Raw genomic sequence first — 25,783 nt, forward strand, 5'->3', positions numbered from 1 at the left:
GCCTGATAAACTTCCCGAATATCATGCTTTCAACTCTTGCAACACAAGTCATTTTTGCACTTGTTTTGGGTACTGCCAACGCTCTTCCGAGCTCTAACGCAAGTCCAAAATTTGACACTCGCACATCTGTGCAGCAGGGCTACATAAATGTGGCCGTCGCAACATTGTGGACCGACTCCAGCAAACCGCGGGCAATAGACACGCCGGCACTGACAAACCCGGCACAAATTGAGCAATGGCTCAGCTCTATGAACGTGACCGAGTTCCGCGACCTTACCGAGAACAGCCGGACCCAGACACAGGCTCTGTATGGCGCACAGGTCGACATCCTCAACTATGAAAGTGGTTGGTACGAAGTGGCGGTCCCGGGCCAGGCGACCCAAAAAAACAACCTTGGATACCCTGGCTGGGTTCCCGCCGCGCAGGTGTCGCTCGATCAACACTACGGAAAACTGCAATCAAGCAAGCCTTTTGCGACAATCGACAAGGCCGCGACAGTTTCGCTCTATCGAGATCCGACCTTGAAGTCAAAGCTCATGGAAATCAGCTACGATACAAGACTCCCAGTCCTGAGGGAGAGAGAGTCGGTCATTGAGGTTGCAGTACCTGATGTTGGCTCGGCTTTCTTGGCCGCTCAGGATGCCAGCATTTACAAGTCTGCGTCGGAAATCCCTTATCCGACCAGCGAGGATCTGATCAACACAGCGAAATTGTTCATCGGCCTTCCTTATCTCTGGGGTGGTATGTCTGGATTTGCCTTCGACTGCTCGGGTTTCGCACACACGATCTACCATTCGCATGGTATTTCTATTGCCCGTGATGCTGATGCGCAAGCCGACTTCACTGGTCATGGCATTCGGGTCGACAAGGAGGATTTGCAACCAGCGGATCTTATGTTCTACGCGAATAACCTCAGCGATGCGAGCACCATTTATCACGTTGCGATGTATATTGGGAATGGGCAGATGGTAGAGGCCTATGATGCAGGGACTCCAGTGAGAATCACGACTGCTCGTTTGGGCAAAGGATACTGGGGTGCGGAGCGTTTCTTGTTGTGAGGAGTGTGAGCTATAATGCCAGTGTAGAAGATTTCAGAGTGTATATCTCTCCAATGTGCAGATATCTGTAATTACTTACCAATCATTCATTGCGAAGATTTGTTAGATGAGGTTAGTCGGGCACAGTATCGAAGCGAAGACCAGGGGAGTAGCTGTATACTACTAAGGAATCAATGACTTTTACTCTATACTCCCGAGGTTCCCGATGTGATTTGTAATGCTGCATGTGTCCCACTTTGGATTTTCAGCTCGTTCATCTTCCAGATTGTGGAACGAGACTCCACTTTAGTATATCCCGTTGCCATGGACGGATATGTCCTCCGGTTATAAGATTCTTGGCATTGGGGGCCAGGGACATGCGGCGATCCCTACTTTCGAGCTGTTAGCGCCATCCCAATTCGGACATTAGTTGTGCGTGTCTGATTGGATGAGATTATATTGCTTGGCAGGGCCATGTGGTGATCCCTTCTTTCTAGCTGTTTGCGCCGTCCAAATTCGGACATTAGTTGTGTGTGTCTGATTGGGTGAGGTTCTATTGTGCCGTAGGGCCATGCGGTGATCCCGACTTTCTGGCTGTTGGCGCCGTCCTAATTCGGATATTACTTGTGTGTGTCTAATTGGATGAGTTTATATTGCGTGGCGCAAGGGTGATGATCTTGTTCAGACACTGAATTTCCATGCCAAGGTTGCTGAATCTGAGTTCAAGATAAACTTGGAGAAATGGTAATAATTACTGATAATCTATCGATATAGGGACAGTTATGATGAATGGTCCATCATCGTAGTTAGCAAAAGGCAGACACAGCCGTACAAGAAGTCAATAAACCCAAACAGCGATCATCAGGCCATAGGGCTGTCAACATTGGAGGTGGCTTGGCATACTTCTACTTCTCTCAAGGGAACCTAACAAGGTCTAGGCGAACAAAGCATTTTGCCGAGGAGATTGCCCGAGTTGACAGGCATACTGAATACGGAGTAGATGTCCATAGACACCTCATTAAAACTGGCTCCACCAAATAACAGCCACCCCAGCCTAACTACCTAATTAGGCTTAGTTCACGATGTGACAACTCCATTTCAGGTTTACAAGCCGCCCAGGTGATCTCTATGTTATATAGATTGAGTTCACTATCTGTTCTACTCCTTTTAGGCAAAGTTTTGCTAGTTTTAAACATCAGAATGGTAATATATGTGCATGTTGTATAGAGTACAGCAAAACTACCAATTAGACCATAACAACACCCTTTCTTCGGGCCTAAAGGGTTCACATCCCAGGCTAACATATAAGGAAAATTGAGGCGTCACATTATCCTAAATTTGGAAAACCCCTGTTTCATAAATTATAATTTAGAAGAATACAGCGCTTCGATGATGAGGTGAGACTGAAATGTCAACTCTCATATTTCTAGAGAGTTCTGATTGGTCCACGGATGCGATCGGGAGACGTTGAAGACCCACCCGATCCCGCGTGGAGATCTTGGCAGGGACAATTTGCAGGGATCGGGGAACTCCCGATCCTCATTAACATACGATGTACACACTCTTGCTTCATTCGTACTCGAATTTAAAAGCCGTCAAAAGCCGTGCACTCAAGTGGCTTGCATCCCTGCTTACTTCGTGATGTCAGTGCTAAGCTTGCTTGGCTACAAAGTAGTATAGGGGTAGGGGCGGAATCACTCTTGGCAACTTTATACGTCGCAGCCCCCAAAACGCCTCTTGGGCTAATATATGCTAGTGCTCGTTTTACAGCCACGCTACCTAATTGATAGGCTTCGGGATTAAGTTTTTCAACAGTCATGCGTTTCCTTCGAGTGAACACTCCATGTAAATCAAGGGGATCCTTGGCATTTGGAGATCATACCCAGATCAAGTCATTCAGCTTCGACAAGTACAAGTGGTTCTACTTCGTATAGCACGATAACATAAAGAAAGGGGCAGATAGTTCCTAGTAGAAGTTTCACTGTCAGAGCTATAGCAAACCCTGCTTTTAAGGCTGTAAAGCCTGATGAACAGAGCTACTGATAGCCCATACAATAATGCTAAATGTTTACGATAGAGTATTTTTTTCCATGTGGCTTCATGAGGAGAAGCTGAAGATGTGGGGAATATGTAGCATGTGCACATAAAGTACCCGTGGAATTGTGCATGGAATTAAGCCGAAGTGCACTTATCTCCGACAACACTGGTACCCTTGTAGCTTTAGCGCCGGAGCCTATTTAATGTTATATGGTATATCGAATATTCTATACATAGTCTTACATCGAGGCCCAGGCAGATATGGGGCGTCATTTCCGAGATAGGAAATTCCCTCTGTATCATCTCGCGCCGGGTTTCGCCTAGCTCTTCTTGGGTTCCATTCTGTTCATGTCGATCTTGTGGATCCGTAATATGGCTACAGAGGAGGGAAAGGAGGAGGAGGAAATTGGTACAACATAGGGGCCAAAAGTTGACACATTCATAATGCACATGTTGCATGTAATTTCTATAAATTGGAACAGTCTGCCTGGTATCTCGAGCAAAGGAGTGCCCATCAATTACAAACGTCGAGGAAGTCGACCTTTTGGATTGAGAAAGCATACACAGTCAGATTTTACTCCTGTTCAACCGCCATTATGCGTTTCGTTTCGGGGGTTTTAGCCGCACTTGGTTTGTTCATCGCCGTTTACATTACGCTGTAACATTTATAACTAACGGGTGTGTGTATCAAGTGGTGACGGCGAATTCATTCGTACTCCCAAAGCGCGAAGAGTCCATGGAGTGGAACGAGACGTGCATAGGCATCGAAACCAAAACTAGGGACACCTGGAAGAAAACCGAGATTGGTGAATGGTTCATCTCTATGTACGGCTTTTCTCTCCTTAATCTGGGCCAGTTATGCTAGATTCTTTGTGTCTAACAAATATTCTTAGGGCAAATGCGGAAGACATCTACACCAAGGATATTCAAAAGACAATCCAGTCTTGGGATCATCCTAGCAGTCTTTACGGATTTTATTGTTCCCCAATGAGCTACTGTGAGGCAAACCTTGACAAGGATCAATGCCTCGATCCACGTTCTGGAGCCCGACCTGGGCTGTATTTCTTGATGTGGTCCATCGCCAACTTGAACAATTACATGCTGTCTGTGTTGAATGCAGTTGAACACACATCTAGTGTGGCTATTGGGCTCTCTGCTAATCTGGTCGAAACCTTCGCCACAAATATGGATAACATTGTGAGTGAATATCTCGCTGCAAGTCACGACCATCTCTCTAACTGACACCCCAGCCTCTCGTCAATGCCGGCCCATCTATGGCTGCAGGTTTCTTGGGAGGTCTTGCTGCGATTTTCCCGCCTTCTGCTGCACTCGGAGGTCTTGGTTCGGCCGCTGCGACCATCGGAGGTGGCATCATCTCCCTTCTCGATAATGAGAAGCCCGTTGAACTGTACGTGGCCTAATATATCCTATTATAAGTCATACTAATCCGTTTAATTCTCTCATATAGGGAGCCCAAGTTCAACGATTTCAAGAATATCACCAATTATATCGCCAGGGCCTCGGAGGGAATGCAAATGGGCATCGAAAAATATACCCGCTGGCTTCTAACTTCGATCCCGTCAAACGACCGTTCCCATGGCGTTTGGTACATCGATGATCCCAACTCTCTTCCAAACGTCCTTAGGGATGGTGCCTTCGCTGAGCCCATCACCTCGGATGTCCTCCCAGACAGCATCTATGTCTCTCTATTCAGCGCCGCAATTGCCCTTCTCTGGAGAGGAGAACCTGCTGGCGTCGTCAAAATTACCCACGAATATTCAAAATTGTCTAAGCCTATCTGTGAAAATAAGGATGCCTGGAAAGGCAACAAGTACTGTGATGATCAAGGAAACGCCTACCTTCTGATACGCTTGGATAGCAGCTGGAATACAACACCCTGGGATGACGGTATCGAGGACAAGTTTAAGAAACTTAAGGGCGTTGAGAAGCTTGGGGACTACAGAATTTCCATCAAGACCGTCGTGAAAGCATCCGAGCATGCGGCCTCGAAGAACGGTGGTCGCCCATACTATGAATGGAACCCTTCCAACTTCATCGACCACATCAACGAAGATCCACGGAATAGGGTGGAGTTCTCTGGTTTCAATCTGCCCTTCTGCGAACTTGGACTCTTCAGGGGTGGTGGAGACCCCGGCCTTCTTGACAGGGATGAGTGCGATACCGAGGTAAGAAACGGAGACCCTTCTGCTTTTTGTGCTACTAACAGTTATTTACAGTGTCAAACTATTTGGGCGATGCGGAATTGCTTCGTGGGTCTTGATCGGGAACATCCTAACCGCGGCGGAATTCCTTTCGAAAGGGAGTGTGACTACAGAGAATGTAAATTCTGTATGGGTGGTTTTGCGGGCTGTTAATGGGCAACCAGAATGTGCAGTTTTAAGCTAGCACTAGATATATAGGAAGGTGATGTGAATTGAGTACTTCGTAATGCAGAAGACCAGAGAATACAAGATTACTGAGGTTTTAAAGCGACCTCGGGACCTTCAAGTAACTACTATGCAGTTTGTCGCTAATTATAATTACAATGTATGGAATCATTGAGGCATTTATAACCATCCGTGAATCGAGTCGTAATCGCTAATACAATGAGAAAACTACATGGATTGATTGATATATAAATGGACGTAAACAGTCACTTCCGCATGTTGATTAACACGTGCTATCTCTATCCCAGTCACATATAACAAGGAATATTTTGAAGCAGCACAACCTTGGAATGAAAGATGAGATTATGTAATTGAGATGAGCCACGCCAAATATAATACAAGAATGTCTAATGATCTCCCCGCCTAGAAAACAAAAAGAACCAGATCTATAAATAGTGTACAAAATCGTGCTTTAAGCTAAGCGCCGGTGATCCTTAGAACAAATTCATATACGCCGAGCGTAATGATAGCTGAAGGCAAAGAGCGGAGCATGTGAGGAGCAAGGCCTCCATACAAACCTGCCATGCCTTCTTCCTTGGCGATAGTACGGAAGCATTGTACTAGGCCTGTGTATTTGGCCTGGCCGCGCTCCATGGGTGCCTGGCGCAATCGTGTTCGGATAACCTAAAGAATGTGAGTGTGAGACCAAGAAAATTGCCTCGACATGACGTACCTCATGAGGATATGTGATTAGACCTGCCACGAGCTTAGCGGAAGACGCGGCACCACTCGTACTAACCCAATGGGAAACCTCGTCCCAGAAGGCAGTCCTTGGCTTCCCCTCGGTAGCTTCTAATGACCGGTGGAGCCTAGTTTTCAATTGTTCATAGAGCACCAAGTGTAGAGCCGTTTCGATTGAGCCGAGATAGCTTGCGCTCAATCCTCTGTAAAAGCCAGCCAGTCCCTCATTTCGCATGACCTGTCTGATGCAATCAATGCTATTGCGATATCTTCGAGTCGAAGGACCACCCGTGTGTGTTTGTGTTTTGTCAAGTTGTAGCCTTGTTTTGACAAGCCATATTGGATTTGTTGCCGTAGAAGTTGCTAGTCCTGCGCAGATTGCAGCTTGCGCATGGACGATAGCAGAATCTTCCGTGTGTCCCATGAGCTGAGCCCCAACCCGCTTACAATTCCCGTATACGTAAAACTTGATCGCGGTCGCTGGGACTACACCCGCCATGCTTGGACCGAGGCCCCGGAAAAAGGCTCGCCAGCCTTCAGCACGGTAGATCGAGTTAATAATCCGCAGTGTTTTATGATTTGATCGTTGAAGAGGCCGTGATGATTGAGGAAGTTGGTTCGATTGGGGAGAGGCGTCGGAGCCCCTATTTGGGGTTTGATAAAAGTCGGATTGGAGACGTGTCCGCAAGACATCAAGAGGAGAAGTCACTATCGCAGTAGCCATTCCGCCGCTCCTAAAAAAATGTCAGAAGAATCAAGACGATACCAGCCGGACAAGACATACGCGCCTGCAAGAAGGTGCACCCAAGAGCTAACGGTCTTTTTTTCTGCGAAGGGAACAGAAACACTCTGTTCCCCTCCATCATTATGATCAAACCGAGCCTGAGTATTTCCCTGCATGATTGCCGTCGTACCTTGATGAAGATGAGACCGCGAAGGGCGGCCTAGTCTCGACACTTTTTTTCGGCGATATGCTTTTCCGCGATCCACGATGCCGGCCCCGGATCACGTGTATTTTCTTATCATCACGTGGTTGACACTCTATCGCAGAACATTTCCCGAGGTCTCCAGGGCTGTTCACGCAGGTGGTTGTTAACTTCCCAAGTGAGGTAGAAGTTGCGTGTCGATTATAGTTGACTAGACCCTTAGTATTAGATCGATGTCACCTTTTTTTTTCTAGCACTAAGTGTCCCAGGGCCCATGTATTTTCGGTGGGAAGTGGTAACCATACGGTTGAGTGACAAGTTGTTCCTACACTAAACAATCGAAGTCAACAAAATCACATATTCTTTGGCCTAGCACTTCGCTATCAATATCCTCTGCATTACACTGATATGTGCACTCAAATCAACTAGAATTAAAGATAGCTGAAGGGTTATCATCACACGAGGAGATAGCTACATTGTCCATCCTAATCATATATATTAATTCACAGTACACCCTCATAACCTAGTCAAAAAAATTATCCTGGTCACCATACATATCACCGTTCATAACTCGTGCGGTTCCGCTTACATGAATCGAGTCGATTCTTATATTGCTACTGGCCTTCGGTATGGTTTCTCCCTTCCAGGCCGACCCGTAAAAGTTCCCATCTCTGACTCTAGCATTCTCTGCCACGACCAATGATCCGATGCTGATACCCTTTTGTTCTATCATCTTCGTTGCCTGGGCCTGCAGTGTCTTGTCCACAGCCATAGACAGCTCATAAACAAAGGCCAGAGTAGTGTCCTGTTGCGCCTGGGTCCGGTCACAAATCTCTCGAATCTCGGACTGCGCCAGTGAGGATTGAACTTCTGGTGCTGGAAACGTCTTCTCCAAAAAGTCTATCAGCTTGGCGATAGCGTCTACCAGAGACGTGAGATGGCTTTTATTATACAATGCCCAGCTAGCGATTTTGACCAGGCTTGTCCCTTTCTGTCGGCGTCTAGCCTGTTCCCGCATCAAACGGTCTATACTTGTCTGCGTAGGGGACCCTTGCAATGTCGAAGAATCCCCTTCCGACTTGGCACTCAGACGGAACTTCCTTGATACTTTCTCTGAGTCGGACATGAGCACTAGAATTTGATACAGCGTATTCTTGGCTAGTTGCAGATCGTCCTGTGTTGCCTCTGGGTGCCCGAGTTGTGGATCGGTATAAAGATGGACAGCTTCGCCCCAGCGCGAGAGACGAAGCTTCAGCCCGCTGAGCATTAAATGGCTCGTTTGAGAGTCTTGACCAAAGTGGCGACCTATTTGGACATATTCGAAACATTCCAGACAGGTGGTGAAGATTCCGGCGATGCCGACCGCCCCCGAAACAATGCCAAAAGCCTCTGCCATTTAGCTGGGCTAAATTAACAAAGAAAAAAAAAGACAGGGCCAGGATACCGGACAATTAAGAATGACTGAGCTGGATTCAGACGTCTGACAGAGATTTCTTCGAGGGTTTCTGTTTAATATCAATCTTTTGGGATCTCTCCCCCGTTGGAAACAGCAGAAACCCAGCCACAATGCTCGCCAGAAATCCACCTTCCCGTCATGCAGTGTGTTTGTCACATTATAATAGGGTGAGAGTGAGAGGTGTGGCCCGAATACGAGAGTGGTATGCACTGTTGTAATTAGGGTAATTAATAACAAATTACCTGAAACAGAGCCAATCAAAGCATTACCCTCGAATATGAGGCGACCTGAACAAAAGCATGAGATTTCTGAAAGAACTTTTGGTGAAAAACGAATTTAGAGTCCCTTCCAATACAGATGATTCAAAGTAGCTATAAATTCAAGTAGCTATAAATTAAAGTTGCTAAAATTGCTTTTTTATCGTTCATGCTGCGGATTATGAAAAAAAAAAAACAAAAAAAAAAAAAAAAAAGACTTGCTGTGTCAGCTCCGGCTAATGCACATGCGCGTCCAGACTATTTGCATTCTTTTGCTAATACGGAGTACGGAGTATAATACAGATATTTGATATTAACCACCTCCTCGTATGTTGTATGTCGCTCACAACCCTTTCCATATCTAATCATGTTTTGGCAGTTGGAATAATACCGTATGTATCATTGGCGTGCATTAGCGTCCCTTCTTGTCCGAGCTGGCACAGGCGGGTCCAATAATGCATTTACAAACTGCCAATGGAAAAAATAAACAAACAATCAGACCTTCAATACTGATTTTGAACTCACTCACTATGGACTATTCATAGTAAGAATATTAATATTGGATCAAGAGCACCAGAACCAATTATATGGAAGTGGTTCCTCAATCTGCATTGCAAGAACTTTCCTATAAGGCGTTCGAACAACTCTGCGGTTAGAGAAATAGAGCAGGGGGAGGATAGTATCGCCTCAGTCTGATAATACTGCAAGCCACAGCTGTTATCACACCATGAAGGGATACAACTGGCTATCAAATTTGGATGCAGCACCTGGGGCGGTCCTGTCAGCCTCGCTAAACCCCGCCAATCTATCCATCAGATAATCTTTCAGGGGTCCGTGTAAAGATCCCAAACTATTCACATGTTTGAATGTGTATTTTATTTACCCTTTCCGTTCCTTTCAACACAGTTGTCACTTTCTACCACGCATCACTAATTGCCTCAACACGGAGATGGCTAGTATAGAGGCGGTTCAAACGGAGACCATCAATAGCAAATTATACGACTCTCAACAGACTATCCCTCTGACTATACAGACACAAAACATATCCGGCAGTGCCCGAGTCCACAATGGTCCCTATTTTTCGATCAAGCGGACGTCGACCTATTCCAGAACCCGAGATGCACTTGCATGGCTGAGCTCGCTATTCTTTGACGAGGTCCACGATCGCATTCGTAACCAAGCACAGATCACACGACAAAACCGTACGGCGCAAGGTGATGACTATTATTCCGGAAAATGGCTTTTGGACTCGGTCGTCTTTGATCAATGGCGGTCAAGGGTTACCAGGGAACTATGGTATCTTGGGATGCGTTAGTAATCTTTTTACTTTCCGACGGTGTCAGGGCTTTAGACAGCTAATCCTGATTTGTGTAGCTGGTGCAGGCAAGTCTGTTATGGCGTGTGTTCCCCTACTTGTTTGTCTTTACCTCGCATCATTCTAAGATGACTGATTGTTTTCAGTTCAATCATCATCCAGCATTTACTTGATCTGCAGAAAGATTTCAAGGCCGAGTTCCAAAGCCCAAGGGTTGCTTACTTGTATCTAAGTTACAAGGAGTCTCATACGTTGGACCAGCTGCTCGGAAGCATCATTAAACAAGTGATAATCGATGATACACCTCTCCCACAATCTTTGACCAAGCTTTGGGAGCGTTGCAATTCTGGCGCCGTGAGGCCAACCTTGAGTTCATTGATGGACCTGCTTCAGGAAGTGACATGCGATCGCCCTGTCTATGTTGTGGTTGACGCATTAGACGAATATCGGGTCAAAGATCGCAAGGAACTGATGGATAGGCTCCGGGATTGCAAGAATATTTTTATCCTCATCACATCGCGAGTGCTGCCCGAATGGGAGGAACTTACTGGTGACTGTACCACAGCCGAGATCAGGGCAAACCCAAAGGATATCGATCTATTTCTGGAGCATGGGTTTCAAGAAAGCCCTCGTTTGCGAAAGTTTGAAGAAAAGAGCCCCGGGCTACTGAAACAGATCAAGTCGGCTGTGCACGAGGCCTGCAGTGGAATGTAAGCAAAGAGGACAAAGAATTCTGTCTTGGCTAGTAATCCCTTCTGACTAACACTGCTCCAGGTTCCTTCTTGCTAGCCTGCATATGCGTTCCATAATATGCCAGCGTACCATTGAAGGTGTTAAAGACCGGATCCGGAGCTTGCCTCAGGATATCAACGGGATGTATAACGACACTCTGGCTAGAATAAGACAGTTGGAACAGGACGACGTGAAATTGGCACTGGGCATCTTGTCATGGGTGGTATTCAGCTACCGCCCACTGAAGATCGAAGAGATTCAACACAGCATGGCAGTGGACCTTAGCAGTAAGAGATTCAATGAGAATAAAATGTTCGGGGAAGAAAGCATGAGAGAGGTCTGTGAGGGGTTGGTCACAGTTACGGATGGTGTCATTTCCCTTGTGCACTACACTGCACAGTCATTTTTCAAAGAAAAGCGGAATGAGCTCTTCCCTGGATTTCATGCCACGATTGCCAAGACCTGCATTACTTATCTCTCACTAAAGGCTCTGGAGCAGCCGGATGATATCGAAAACCAGCAATCTTATGCAGACGACTTGTACGACATCCCCGATCCTCGCACGGCTAACGAAATCCTCGAATCTGCGAAATCAACGCGCCATCGTAGACTCTCATACAACCAAAAGCGAGCCAAGTTCCCGTTTCTTATATATGCTTCTGAATTCCTTCCTCGTCATCTTCGGGACCTGGGAACCGTGTCAGTCCTGGATGATATATTGTACTCCCTGCAAAGGCTGCTTCAAGACCGACCAAAAAGACTCTTTTTGATTCGAATAATGTCTGAATACTACCCGCAGCTGGGTCATGCTTCTCAGCTTCTGGAGCCATTCCATCTCGCTGAAGACTTTGTGTTACCATCGGACGCAGGTACGATCTCCGCTGGCTTGATCTCTGCAGGAGGATCCGATGACCCTGTACCCTGGGAAGAAGTATCGCCAGTGCTACCTTCATCCCCAACTAATAACCGTGACTCGCATATTGAGTCAGGAGACCAGGAACCTCATTCCACTCTTGTCGATGAATCACCAAGTGAAGTCCACCCTGATGATGACCTATCAAGAGGTTTACCGACTGCCACGGTGGAGCGAGAATTTACTGCATTGCATTTGGCTGTGTTCCTAGGCTGGCCTCCCATAGTTACACAACTCTTGGACAGTTCCAAACAGCGGCTTGCTATCAACGCTGTAGACATGGATGGACGAACACCGCTGATAATTGCAGCCGGTGAACGACATTGGGATGTGGTTCCGCTTCTACTCGATAGAGGCGCATCGGTTGATCTCCTGTCCAGTGATGGCCACGCTGTATTGCTACAGGCATCACAAAGAGACCGCAAGGATATTGTTCAAAGAGTTATATTCGATCTGATGCACCCTATGATATACGACATATCGCACGTCAAACCAATTGAGCATATAATGGCCATTGTCATTGCCTTCATTCTCGAGGTTTTCTTTCTCGTCGGTGGGTATTATCCTACATATAATCAAGTGAGAGCTATTGAGCAGCGATGGATGAATAGAGTACTCCACCTTTCGACACGCAGAAAGGCGATTGACTCCCAATTTGGAGATCATCTCCGGCTTCTGACAGCAGCCACGTCGGGAGATTGTGAGGCTATTAAAAGACTTGTATATGATGGGAGGGTGCAGTTCCAGTCAGAGACATCGTGCTTTCATAACACTGCTGCCTTTCTCGCGGTTGAGTTTGATCAGAGAGATGCTGCTGCCGAGATTCTAGACAGTGGGGCAAATATCAACATGCGAGGTCTGCAAAACTGTACATTACTCCACCGTGCAGCATATCGAAACAGTATTGGGATGGTCCAAATGCTGCTGGATCGACATCCCACTATTGACTTGAAAGATGATGATGGATTAACTGCTTGGTCCGCCAATCTAGACGAAGAGCACAACGCGGGTAAGTACACACGACATGAAATACCCATGCTACAAGAAGTAGGCTAACCACCATGTATATTTTACAGTGCTCGGGATCCTCCACCGCGCAGGCGCTGACCCCAACACAAGAATGGTGTATGGAGAGAATAAACTGTACAGCTCTGCTGCCGCGGGGAATGTGAGGACTGTCAGATTTCTTCTTAGACAAGGGGTGAATCCATCGATCAAGACAGATTATGGTTGGACTCCTTTGCATTGGGCTGCCGGAAACGGATTTCCTCTTTGCGTCGAGGAGTTGAGGAGGGCTGGCGCGGAGTTGAATCCGATTTCGGATGTATCTAAGACTCCACTAGACCTGGCAATTGAGAGGAACGAGCAAGCAATTGCCAAATATCTCCGTGATGCCGGCGCCAAGACAGCGAGTGAAGTGTTGGCTGAGACTGGTGGTCGGAATAAGTCCGATGTGACACGGCCGTGACGAGGATGATAACGGATGACATGGACGATGGACTTAAAGAAGGAGAAAAGGGAACAAGTGCTAGCCTCTGCAACCTGGACCTCCGCATCATGTTGAGAAACTGACTCTCGAGTCGGCTTGCTTGACCTCAGGGGTCAGTGCCGCTGACTCAGCGGACGGCGGTGGCCTAGTGTAAGTCGCTGTCCAAGTTGGGTTTACCTGTCTAGCGTCTCAATATGTCGTCAGACAACACCTCGATATAAAGGCCCGACCTCCCTTTTGGTACCGACTGTTCTCGTTCACCTTCCTCCGTCACCTCTATTCCATACTTTTTATGAGAAGGATATGTGACCTTTCATCGTGGCTTATATGTACAATATAGAATCTATGTTTTTGAATGCCCAATTATTGCCGATAACAGCCAGCCAGGTCGTAGGCCCCCTACACGAGCGCGGTTAGTATCCGTATGCATCGGCCATGTGGTAGATGTCTCAGAGTGGGTAAGAAATTCAATCCGATTGGGCAATCCCAAAATAAGCTTAAGGTTTGTTTGTCATCCTCAAATCTGCCCGGCCCCGGCCCCTAGGGCCGTCCACCAGACATCCGTTGACATCTACTGGTGCCTGAAGTCATAATAAAGTTCCGCATCAGACCTCAAACTCTTCCGTCTAGCCTAAATAATTGACATTAGAACTTCGATCATTCACCCGGATCCTGGTTATTACTATCGTCTCGCCCTTCATGTCAATGGTTTCTAGCTCTCGGGCCGGTATGCCGAAAGAAATCGGTGGGAAGTTCTCAATGGCTCGGGCGACTCACGTGTGATAGGAAGTCAAATTATTCAAGATGAAGGTCTACTTGGCCAATGGGGCGACAAAGTTGTCCTAATCACCGGCGTTTCTTCGGGAATTGGTGTACACCGTCCGGGCCTTGGCATCTACCGGAGCGACTATCTTTGGCACAGCCCGGTATCTACAAAAGGCGAAGGAGGCCCTGGGTGAAGTACTCCACCCTGGGTGTGTGAAACTCCTTTTCATGGAGCAGACGGACCTATAGAATGTTCGGGCATGTGCTGAGCAGTTTCTGAAACAGAGCTCTAAGCTGCATATACTTATCAATAACGCAGCGGTGGGCTAATCAAAAAGGATTTTGCATGAGAACGTCAGATTACTATTTAATCGTTATAGGTGACGAACACCCCCGAAAGTCGTACCAAAGATGGGTTTGAGCTACAATTTGGAACGAATCACCTGTCTCATTTCCTCCTCTTCTATCTACTGAAAGATATCCCACTGAAAACTGCACGTTCAATGACTACGTTCAATTCTCGTGTTATCAATGTCTCCTCGTCGGGTCATCGTTACAGTGCTGTTCATCTAGACAATGTAAACTTGGAAGGAAATTACAATGGTTGGCTTGCATATGGATCCAGAAAGACGACCAATATCCACATGGCCACCCAAATAGAGCGCTTGTATGGCGCAAAAGGTCTTCGTGGCTATAGCTTACACCCTGGGGCCTTCATAAGCCCCAACCTCCAGAGATACTCCCCAGGAAGAAATGAAAGCAGCGATGCAGGACAAGCGAGCTACGGCTTATCTGTGCAATCTCGAACATGGATGCGCAACGATCTGTTATGGGTCTGTCTCGAGAGAATTGGAAGGAAAAGGCGGTCTATATTTGCAAGGAGCCTCTATAGCAGCTCACTCGACACCCTCGGACGGGGATGGACTTAAATATGGATGTGGCAATTGGGCTTTGATGATGCAAAGGGCAGTGAGTTGTGGAAGCTTAGCAAATCTTGGGTAGGAGTATAGTAATTGCCTTAATGTCTTTTTTCATAGAGTGGCATCTTCAGTCCAAATCCCATTCAGTCAGTTATTAGTTCTTGGATTCATTGTTCGGTTATTTCTGATCGAATCTAAGAATATATTGCTCTGTATTGGAGCGCTTGGACCTTATACTACACCTCTATTCCATGTTGCCTAATATTCATGCAAGAGTGCGAGATTACTATCAAAGTCGTTAGGGTTTTGATCCAACCGGAAAAGGACTTAAGCGAAGTACATCGTACTATGGACAACGGAAACGATCGATAGTATACAATATGAAACAACCCCTTGTGGAGACTTCATGTTTACTGGATCTAACTGCAGAAAATAATTTAGTAGCCTTGACTTAGTATATAAATAGTTTTTAACTGTTCCGTATTCGTATCTTAGCTTTTTATTATAGTGGGTCCGTGGCGTATCAGGCAGCATCCTACAACACAAATTCAGTCAATACCTACTTCCAATATCACAAATTCGCCGAGTATACATGATGTGTAATACTCGAAAGTATCAGAAAGTAGATTTTCTTAAACTATGTACCATATGTGAATATCAAAACGGAAAATACTCTGACAACCTTCGCCCGGGACTTTATCTGTAGTTCACTATCTAGTGTATTCCACAAAATCTTATACTTTCTGCTGTGGATGGGCTCAGGTAGCTTAATGGCTTGGTAGTAAGCCCACTGTTGGAATGAAACAAGCTAAGTTCTTGCAATTTTACTGCCTTGTGGCTATTGCTTTGCATGAGTCCACCCAGACGGGGTTCATATATGGCTTGCCATGATCCTAAGAAACCGAAGTTACATATTCACAGCTCCTAAGTTTGAAAGGTGCTTCTCAGCAGTATCAGTCCTTCTCAATTGCTTCGAAAATCCACCGACATGGCCAACCCAACTGGGATCTCATCAATTGATACCATCCCTGCCTATATGGTACCATTTCTGTATCCTTCGCGAAATGGTATCCTTTCTTCTTTAATATCTTTGGTCTACCTATTCTGCACGGGATCGTTATTCTTCGACGTGGTCCATCATATGCTTCATCGCTGCAACAAATCGTCCCATCCTCTGTTTCAACGCCTAGCGCGTATGCACCGTTTCCACCATCTCTACTTCACAAGGCACATGGATTTCGATGAGAAATATCGCAAACAAAATAATTTCCAAGCATTGCCACTTGAATTAGCACTTCAAATCTGTGGCACCGCACTAGGGTATATCTTTGCTACTTTGCTGGTACCGGTTGGCCTGGTGCGGATACCACGAAGTTATCTTTGGTCTATCATTGTTATTCAAGTTCTGAGAACACTTGTTGTCATTATCACCAGCGGCCACGATTCAAACCACCTCATTTACAAAACTGCCCCTAAAGATCTGAATTGGATCTTCGTGGGACCAGAGTTCCACTGCCTCCACCATGTTTACCCAGACCGCTATATTGGATCATTTGTTAAATTGTTTGATTGGATATGGGGTACTGCGTACTCGTTTCGAGGAAAACGCTTTCTGATTACTGAGAATGGACCCTTCGGCGAAGCGATGGTGACGGAGGTAGAACGCGAAGGAGTGCAAAACATTCGAAGATTGAAATTTGGTGCTGATTGGGACCATCATCACTTTGATAAAGCTGCTGAAGCTTTGATAAATTGTGACATCCTCATCCTTGCCCACAATACTAAAGGTGAAGATGCGAAATCAAATTGTGATTCAGCGGTTCGCCTCGTTCAACTATTTAAAGAGCAAAGAACGACTAAGAACAATCCAACCCTACCTGAAGTTTGGTACGTGGGTAGTGAAACTGACTCCCATCAAACTTCCAACTCAAACGTGCGCTTCCTCAAACACGCTCGTTCATATTATGATGACCCCGATATACTTTACCGCCACGTCGTGGCATCTGGCTTCCAGTCATCCATGGGGTCAGCTACACCTTCAGCAGCCTGGGAAGCTAGGCGCTCAATGTGGTGGATCCGGAGAGGTGCTCGGTATATTCCTGTTTCATACACTGCGTTTCTGAACTATTTTAAATTCATGTACCTAGTTCCCTACGCGGGAGATGTGGATAGAACTTGAAAACAATTAGAAAATAATTATATCACGCAACAGTACATCGCCTTACTGGTGTAAGGTTTCATTTTGTTTAAGATTTTTACAGAGTTCGGTAGTTCACCCGATCTATAAGTAGTAGTGCTAGATGCCGAAAACCGGTGACTGACCGCACATGGTAGAACAAGATCAAAGAAGACTAATATCGATAAAATAATGACCATAGACCGAGGAGCAAGTAGTGCACCTAGTGGAAAGGCCACTCACAGGCCGAGACAATCCGTAGCCAATTAAAGTTTGCTGGAGACACGGTAGGGAATGTTCTTAGCCTCATATAGATCCTTGTGCTCAGATTTGATGATATCCGCACCCTGTATTATGTGTTAGTCCCATTCTAGGAATTTGCCAACTTGTTACTAACCTTCTCGCCAATCATATAGACTGAGTTTTGAATGCGGCAATCAGGGATCACAGGGATGACAGAAGCATCTGCAATTCTGAGGTTCCGCACTCCATGGACTCGCAGCTTTGAGTCAACAACACCTTGATGGATGCTCTTCGAGAGACGTGCCGTACCGCACGGATCTGTAAAGTAAATCATTAGACTTTGCCTGGATACATTTGGAGGGGTCATCTTACGGAATCCAGTCTGGCTGCGATCCAGAACAGCCCTGTTCATATCCTCATCGGAATCAAGGGGCATCTTCCAAGGGTACTCCGACAGAACGATGTCCTTGAATCCAGCACCCTTGGTCAAAAGATCATATGTCCAGCGCACACCCTCCCGCATGGCCAAAATATCCAAGTCATTGCCAAAGAAGTTGAGGTTGATGTTGGGTTGAACCTGTGGGTTAGAGCTGTTCAGGGTAACTTCACCCTCGGAGAGGGGACGTAAGAGATCGACAATGACGGTCATGTAGCTGCCCTTCTCAGGCATAGGGTAATGCCACTGGAATGCGGTGCTGAACAAGCCGACGAAGTCCAGCTCAAAGTGAGGTTGTCCTGCCGGACCGAAAGGATCCAGTCCTCCATTGGCAGCCTTGGCCTCCCGGTAGGCAGGGTATTTCTCCAGGCGTTCGTCAATTCGTGGGAAACCCACAAGTTCTAGGAATCCCGAGCTTGCAGGACCAGTCTTGTCCTTCTTGTAGGTGGACAGTGCTTTGTCATTCAGAGGACCGGGACGGAGGATATGGTTATCCAGACTGTACCCATCCTTGACTTCAAGAACGAAAGGCACAATTGGGTGGTCCAAAAGATGCTGGCCAACGTGAGGGGATTCCACAATCGGGGTAATTCCGTGTTTGGTTAGTTCCGCTGCTGGGCCGACTCCACTGAGCATGAGAAGCTTGGGAGTCTCAAATACACCCTGGGACAGAATGACCTCCCGGCTAGCGTAGACACTGACCTCTTGATCAAAAGCGTCGCTGATCACAGTGACACCGGAGCAGATACGCCTGGCGGGGTCGATGAGCAGCCTCTTCGAGCGAACGCCATAGAGGATTGTCACGTTAGGCTTATTCTTCAGGTAAAGAAAGCTACCCTGGCGCTCGCCGTGGTGGATAGTGTCAACACAGTGAGTGAGGCCCTTCATCTCGCCGGAATAGATGTCCTCGCTCAAAGGTTGGCCCTTGGAAACCCAGGCCTCAGTGAGCGCGTCACGGAAGGGCTTCATCTCCGGCACCAAATCGGCATGGGAAATATTCACAGGGCCTCCGGTTCCAATCTTGCTCAGTTCGGATGGATACAGCTTCTCGTCATCATGATAGGTGGCACATTTGCGGAGATACTCCACACAAGATTCCCAATTCCAGTCGCGACCACCAAATGCCTCCCAATCGTCAAAGGTAGGCTTGGAGCCAGGAATCCAGGTGAAGTAGTTGGCGCAAGAACTGCCACCAAGAGCCTTTCCGCGAGTGTTGGGCTTTTCAACACGCTCGTAATCGTCGCGCTTGATCATGGTGGTCTTGTAAGACCAGTCGTACTTGCTTCCGCGAAGGGTGAAAGCCTTCGACGGGGTGGTGATTTGATCGATCTGATCAGGGTTCGGGATGCCGGCTTCAATCACCAGAATGCGGACGTTAGGGTTCTCGGCGAGACGGCCAGCAATTGCATTACCAGCGGTACCACCACCGACAATGATGAAGTCGTACTCGGAGCCGTTGGAAACGAAAGCCATTGTTTGAGATTTGTGTTTTGTGATAAGAGAATAGTTGAGTACAAGGTTCGAGCAGTTACTGTGAGACTTTAAGACTGTAGGATTGTGTTTTGGACAGAGCAGGAATGAGGCATCTGCTAGATTTTATATTGCACTCATCATCGTAATCCACCCTTCATGGCAGCAATATCTCCAAACAGACTTGCCGCCTTTGCCGGGCCAGAAGCATACCGACAAGAACAAGGCCTCAAACTGGTATTGATGGAGATTGCGTCTGGAAGATGTTCTAGAAGGAAGGTAAACTCTAAGAGTGACGAGTGTTTGCTTTTCTGACCCCTCATGAGGGGAAACCCTTCCCCGCATAAGGCTGTGAAGGGGTTCTGACCAATCAGAGCGGAGGGATATGCCGGGATTTTGTCGGCGACGGAAATAGTTCGGCAATTCCATGACCGGCCTTAACGATGGCTTGTGAAATTCATTGCTTTTGTCTCAGAACACTTGGTTCTGTCAACTTTGATATTGTCATAGAGCCCCTCACATCAAGATTCAATGGGAATTTTGGAGATTTGGAGTCTCCTTCGTGGGGGGGGGGGGCGATAGTGGCAAGGTCTTGACTCAACGTTGAGATACAATAATAAAAGCTGGGCCGTTTCCCAGAAGATAGACAAGCACAACAGATCAATTGAACTCCCTGAACGAACAATAAAAAAAATGCACAGCCATAATTTTACATTGGCAGAAGGTATAGTACCAAGCATGTGACAACAACCATTCGCATTCTGACACCGAATAAGGCCAACCAGTTGCAGACCCATCCGTCAGCACCACGTTGCCTACTTTTGGTGGAGGTGGTATCACAACGCTGGGTGACACGCTTCTCCTTGAGACACTTGCACACTTCAACCGCGAACGTATCCCTGAAAGGTAAGGTGATTCCATCTGCCCTTAGGGAGGAATGTTGCCCTAACGCAAAATAGAGTTGTGCATGCCAAAGCTGCGGGTGCTTGGGGAGAATTTGAGGTTACAAACGACATTTCTTCCCTTACCGCGGCCAAGTTCCTCAATGGTGTTGGAAAGAAAACTCCTCTTCTATTCCGTCTAAGCACAACTGGAGGTGAAAAGGGTAGTGCCGATACCGTCCGCGATGTTCGAGGCTTTTCTGTCAAGTTCTTTACGGAGGAAGGTAATCATGATATTGTCGGGAATCATATTGTAAGTCCCCATCTCGATCAGACGTTTCGTATTCTAATGTCCTAAAGCCGGTGTTCTTTGTCCGCGATCCTGTCAGGTTTCCTTCTCTCAACAGAAGCCACAAGAGACATCCTGCCACCAACCGACCGGATTGGACCATGGTAAGTCCTAATGAAGAACTTTGTATCGCCAAGAAAACTAACCGTTTAGTTCTGGGATTTCCATACGAACCAACCGGAAAGTGTTCATGCTTTGATGCATCTTTTTGGTACTCGGGGTATTCCTGATTCCATCCGCCGAGTCACAGGATTTGGTGTACATACATTCAAGATGGTATCAGCTGATGGTGGGTTCCGCTACTGCAAGTTCCACTTCCGGCCTACCCAGGCTATCACCCACTTCTCGGGCCAGGAAGCTACTCGCATGGCTGGCGCAAACGCCGACTTCCACAATCAGGATTTATGGGATGCCATTGTTCGGGGAGAATTTCCGGCATGGAAACTTTACGTGCAGGTCATGGAGCCCACGCAGGCTGAAACCTACGGCCGTGGTCTATTTGATATCACCAAAGTTTGGCCCCACAAGGACTTCCCCTTGATCGAAGTTGGTCAAATGACTCTTAACAAAAATGTGAGTAACTCATTTCATTAGACACGAAGCAAGTACTAACGACAGCTAGCCCGAGAATTATTTTGCTGAGATCGAGCAAGCGGCATTTTCCCCTTCTAACATGGTCCCTGGGATTGCAATGACACCTGATCCTAGTGAGCTTACGCTAATTTTGCTGTTAGAGTCTGACATTATACTAACCATGTTTGTCTATATAGTGTTGCAGGCACGTATGTTCGCTTACCCCGATGCTCAACGATACCGTCTGGGAGTGAACTACACCCAGCTTCCTTCAAACCGTGCGATCTGCCCTGTTTACGCGCCATTCGAGCGCGATGGTATGGGAACTATGACCCGAAACTATGGTGGTGATCCGAACTATGTCCGAAGTTCACTCGGGAGTGGTGTTCCCAGCCAGATTGTTTCCAACGTGCGACACACTGAACGCATCGCGGTTAACTCTGTTCTCGGTCAAAACGAAATTGTAGTGGATGATGAGGATTTCGTTCAGCCACAGGAGCTATGGAGAAGGGTGTTTGATGAGCCCGAGAGAAGGCAGTGGGTATCAAATGTGTCGGAGACTTTAGAAGGAGTGCCTGGTCAGCTAAAGGATGCTGTCATTGCCATGTTTAGCAAGGTTGATCCCCATATTGGTCAATTGCTAGATGCTAAGCTTAAGAGTATTTCACGTCTTTAGTTCTTGCATTATATACTTTGAGGACCTCACTATCTACGAAAGCCATCATTTCCATGCCGCTTGCTCTCCAATTTCGTTGCATGTCTTCGGGTAATCACCCCTGGTCCACCCAGTGCCATATTAGCCCTATCTTCATCCAAGCCCACCAACCCGTCAATCTTATTTAACTTGGCTAGATCTACTTCGCCTCCGCGTGCTAAAGGTGGCATCACAGAGTCCTTGAGTCCGATGGCCATTCGAGCAACTTCCACGGCGTCCAGGGCGTGTGTCCACGTAGGCAGCTGGTAGATATAGTAGGTTAAGATGGAAAGCCCCAAAAGCTGCAGAAATATCAAGATGCTAATGATAACCGTACCCGCAAGGGTCTTTAGAGGTAAAGGCACTAGCATCCCAGCACCGAACCGGATCTCGCGCCCCGAGAACGCATGCGCTGCTGTCGCGGTTTGGGTGAGCATCGCTCGGTTAGAAATGTACATGCTGGCTAGGAGAGCCATCTCCGCCGAATTCGTATCGTTAAACGAATAAAACCAGTCACCAAGGAGAGACGCTAGTAGCTCCTGGGGATCGGAGTTATCCCACGACAATCGACCGTGATCTGTGGCAATGGCAGCGCAGTTGCTCTGGAAATCTGTGAATATTGAGAAGGCTAGATTGGAGAAGGGAAGCTGGCCTTGTTGACAGATCTGCTGGATTGCCGGCGGAAACGTCTTTTTGGATGAATTGGCTGCAACTTCGAAAAACGACTGGTTGCCGAAGAGAGCGATGGCTGATGTCATGAGTGGACCGGACATGTTTAGCATGTTGGTGTCATACGGATCGGCAGGTCCCGTGTTCCAAAAATTTGAATAGTGGTCGTGGTAGCCTTCAGTCTCGTCTCTGGGAATCGATCAGTGGGGTCTCTAGATGATTTGCAATGGATAGAACGAACTGTTCCGTTGGAGGCCCGTGACCTTTCCCCGCATATGTGCTTAATTCGTCGTTGAAATTCTCCGCCATCGTCTCGGCGTCTGGCCATTTATCCAGCAGAGGGCCATATGCCTGGGAGTTCATATAGTTGGCCAGCTCAAAATACCCCCGTGTGGTTGATGCAGTGCAGTGAAGTGTGAAACTGGCAATTGAGAGTCCTAAATCTCTCTTATCCACCACGTCTAAGAACAGATCCTCGCTAAAATCTTGCCTATTCCGACTCAATGTCCAGGGAAATACCCCGTACTGTCCCGGAGCGCATACCCGGACATTGAGCAGTGCGTGGGAGAAAGAAGTTTGAAAGGGACGTTTCCCAGGACAGGTCGAGGGGAACTTGGCCCGTGGAATCTTTTCGCAGACCGCAGACGAATTGAGCCTAATGGCATGCTCTCGGAGGACCCCCGTCGAGGTCCCGTTCTGGAGAGCAGTAACGAAGAAGTTGGGTGGTTTGTCCGACTGCTTGGAGATTGAGCTTGACCTCTCGTCCATCCAGTAAAACAATGTCTGCCGATAAGTTGGATCGGCGCGACTGGTGTCTTCGTCGGCCAAGTACGACGGATCGGGCCACAGATGCGTCTCACGGTCTAACTGGTTGAATACGGCCAGGCTGGACATAACCTCTTGGACGACACGGTTTTGACGGATGGTGGCTAGGTCCGCTGGTTCAGGGTCATAACCGACCACGACTGGGCCCGTCAACCCGCATGACTCAGAGGGGTTGTCGAGGCATGTCATTACGGGGACAGACTGCCAGGACACGAGGAGTTGCTGGATTGGGTGTTGAGCGGCACCTGTGAGGGTGTTAGTGAGGTAGATCGATTAGTTTAGATGACAGGGATGGACATACTGAGCACAATTAAGGTCATTCCAAGCCATAGGAAACGACTACTAATTCCCGCTCCCGTGCGTCTATATGCTTCCACAAGGACAGTTAGATCAGACCACCGGCGGTCCGCCAGGACGAAGGTCTGACGCAAACTGAGCTTTTGGTTGGGCTTCCGCTTTTGCGTGTACACCACCGCTGCCTGTGCCAGGAGTGCTGATGTCACTGGAATGGTGACAACGCTGGCGATGGAATTAAGAGTCCGCACCGCAGCCACCCAGCCCAGCATCGACAATACCCCATTAGCTGATAGCCCTGACTGAGGGAAATAACGCTGCCCATTTCCCCCATTTGGCGCCGGTGGACCTGCGAGCACGCATGTTAGGACCCAGGGGATTATCAGTAGGGGGGCGTAGAAGAGGAGGAGGTAAATAGAGCGCTTCCGGTATCGTAGAGGAACTAGCGGCGGTGGTGGCTTAGGAGGGTGCTCTGTCATATTAGCTCTGTCGGAGGCTTGCTCAGGACGGTCTCCTGGGTCATCGAGACAAGATATCTGCTCTTCGGGACTGGTGTTATGCTCTGTTGAAATCATCATTAATCTCCAAGGTATTATTTTATCTCAGCTTCCAGATGGGATAGATATTATGTATCTGGCCGCTCTTGGCTGCTGGGATAATTCCGTTTCAGCCTCATTCAATGTCACCCATGATGGGGCTAGGATCGACAAGGCTGTGTACCGGTTTGACCAATGAAGGAAAATCGATTGTGTGATGAATTTCACTTATTCTTGACAGATGCAGGCTGGGGTCGGGCCTATGTCCTAAATATTGTTGCATCCCGTCTTATTAGGGGTCCACCCCGCATTGTGTCGGGCTATACCCCGTATCCAGCATTTCGTTCTCTCACAATCCAATCGGAATACACATCCCAAATTAACACAGCCGCTATGGCTAATTATAAATACATATTCAATTCCCTTCTAAATTTCTCAAGGCTGACTACAAGGATATTCCGATCACCTATAATATCGGGGTGAAATAGATATGGCTTCTGGAGAACAGATGGTACATATGTCATGGTCACTGAATAAGGTATAATGCTGGTATGAGGGTGAAGAATGTGAATTAATGGCTGTAAAGCGTTTGAATTCCAAGATAAGGTTAGTCTAAATGAATGGGAATACACTGAGCGGTAGTGTGAAGTATATATGTGGTATGTTGTTTTCTTCATGTCGGGAGGGATGGCGGCCAGAGCCGTAAGCCTCGGAAAATTTTCCAGCATCCCAGGACTGGTTCGCGACAAAAAATTTTCAAACGAGTTTATCAAAGCTACTGGTGGGCTTGCGGTAGACCATGCGCCGAGGTGGGATATTATCATAGACTGCCGGATGATTGGGACATTTGTAAAATGTAGGTATCCCATCGCGTTGATCGAAAGGTTCTGCTACTCTCTTACTATTTTCCGGATGGCCCTGGCCTCCGACCTGATAGCTTCAAATCCATCATCAGGTAGGTCTTGGAAGCATTTGACGTCGGGGGATGCAAGTCGTTGTAGTGGTCGCATATCTTAATATCGCGACATACTGGTCTCGGGCATTTCCAAAATGGTATGTGAACAGAAAGTGGTGACATTCTTGACGTCCGAACCTTGGAAACACAGGTACATATGTATATAGTCTTAGTAATTATTAGATGAGGTTTGGAGTAGTCCATGGACATAATGCCCAGGTGTGTCCTCCTTGCCTTATCAGATGGGAAAACCTTGGGAAAACCCCAAGTTTGGAGGTAGACCTCCGCAATGGGCCGGGTTGGGCCCTACCTTCAAAGCCCAACCCAACCCACGGCCCATTAGTTGGGGTCCATAAGGCCTCCAATAAAGCCCATCGGTATCTAATAAATTGGCCTCTGTAATCGCTATATTTAGACCTTTTCTACTGATCATATGAGGTTTAAATTTGGAATATTAGATTATAGTAGCTATATCAGTATATAGTCCAATTTTAAGTAAGATCTGAGGAGTAGAGGGCGAGATATCGCAGAAAGTATTGATGTTGATGTTCTGCTATCAGATATATATTTTTGATATAGGTAAGAGTACCACTACTTTCTCGTGAACCTCTGTAGTTTTTAAAATTTCTTTACACACGTGTTTTTTTCGCGCTGTTAAACATGATATCAAGAACTAAATAATAATAAGCTCTAAAACATTTAAATGA

At 47.1% G+C, this 25,783-nt stretch overlaps 8 protein-coding genes across 8 annotated transcripts; 4 read left to right on the plus strand and 4 right to left on the minus strand.

Moving 5' to 3' along the window:
- Positions 1–23: 23 nt before the first annotated feature.
- PGRI_034460 (C40 family peptidase) lies at positions 24–1,058 on the plus strand (the record flags this gene model as incomplete). The annotated part of the gene is made up of 1 exon (XM_040791159.1): positions 24–1,058. One exon carries the CDS (start codon positions 24–26, stop codon positions 1,056–1,058), a length of 1,035 nt encoding a protein of 344 aa, XP_040644215.1.
- A 2,612-nt stretch (positions 1,059–3,670) lies between these two features.
- Positions 3,671–5,449, plus strand: PGRI_034470 (uncharacterized protein; the record flags this gene model as incomplete). Its single annotated transcript, XM_040791160.1, has 6 exons — positions 3,671–3,704; positions 3,767–3,899; positions 3,968–4,271; positions 4,325–4,482; positions 4,543–5,260; positions 5,312–5,449. 6 exons carry the CDS (start codon positions 3,671–3,673, stop codon positions 5,447–5,449), a joined length of 1,485 nt encoding a protein of 494 aa, XP_040644216.1.
- A 489-nt stretch (positions 5,450–5,938) lies between these two features.
- PGRI_034480 (putative mitochondrial carrier protein (Rim2)) lies at positions 5,939–7,102 on the minus strand (the record flags this gene model as incomplete). Its single annotated transcript, XM_040791161.1, has 3 exons — positions 5,939–6,145; positions 6,195–6,936; positions 6,987–7,102. The coding sequence occupies 3 exons, from the start codon at positions 7,100–7,102 to the stop codon at positions 5,939–5,941; spliced, it is 1,065 nt and encodes a 354-aa protein (XP_040644217.1).
- A 549-nt stretch (positions 7,103–7,651) lies between these two features.
- Positions 7,652–8,524, minus strand: PGRI_034490 (uncharacterized protein; the record flags this gene model as incomplete). Its single annotated transcript, XM_040791162.1, has 1 exon — positions 7,652–8,524. The coding sequence occupies one exon, from the start codon at positions 8,522–8,524 to the stop codon at positions 7,652–7,654; it is 873 nt and encodes a 290-aa protein (XP_040644218.1).
- Positions 8,525–9,790: 1,266 nt separating this feature from the next.
- Positions 9,791–13,269, plus strand: PGRI_034500 (ankyrin repeat domain-containing protein; the record flags this gene model as incomplete). Its single annotated transcript, XM_040791163.1, has 5 exons — positions 9,791–10,151; positions 10,216–10,240; positions 10,303–10,866; positions 10,931–12,810; positions 12,878–13,269. The coding sequence occupies 5 exons, from the start codon at positions 9,791–9,793 to the stop codon at positions 13,267–13,269; spliced, it is 3,222 nt and encodes a 1,073-aa protein (XP_040644219.1).
- A 4,148-nt stretch (positions 13,270–17,417) lies between these two features.
- PGRI_034510 (GMC family oxidoreductase) lies at positions 17,418–19,303 on the minus strand (the record flags this gene model as incomplete). Its single annotated transcript, XM_040791164.1, has 3 exons — positions 17,418–17,498; positions 17,549–17,712; positions 17,767–19,303. The coding sequence occupies 3 exons, from the start codon at positions 19,301–19,303 to the stop codon at positions 17,418–17,420; spliced, it is 1,782 nt and encodes a 593-aa protein (XP_040644220.1).
- A 690-nt stretch (positions 19,304–19,993) lies between these two features.
- PGRI_034520 (catalase) lies at positions 19,994–21,779 on the plus strand (the record flags this gene model as incomplete). Its single annotated transcript, XM_040791165.1, has 7 exons — positions 19,994–20,024; positions 20,077–20,206; positions 20,260–20,494; positions 20,542–20,634; positions 20,684–21,103; positions 21,153–21,237; positions 21,301–21,779. The coding sequence occupies 7 exons, from the start codon at positions 19,994–19,996 to the stop codon at positions 21,777–21,779; spliced, it is 1,473 nt and encodes a 490-aa protein (XP_040644221.1).
- A 29-nt stretch (positions 21,780–21,808) lies between these two features.
- On the minus strand, positions 21,809–24,064 carry PGRI_034530 (uncharacterized protein; the record flags this gene model as incomplete). Its single annotated transcript, XM_040791166.1, has 3 exons — positions 21,809–22,655; positions 22,708–23,536; positions 23,593–24,064. The coding sequence occupies 3 exons, from the start codon at positions 24,062–24,064 to the stop codon at positions 21,809–21,811; spliced, it is 2,148 nt and encodes a 715-aa protein (XP_040644222.1).
- Between the last annotated feature and the right edge of the window lie 1,719 nt (positions 24,065–25,783).

This window comes from Penicillium griseofulvum (assembly GCF_001561935.1).
Source record: "Penicillium griseofulvum strain PG3 chromosome Unknown contig_85, whole genome shotgun sequence".
Classification (NCBI taxonomy): domain Eukaryota; kingdom Fungi; phylum Ascomycota; class Eurotiomycetes; order Eurotiales; family Aspergillaceae; genus Penicillium; species Penicillium griseofulvum.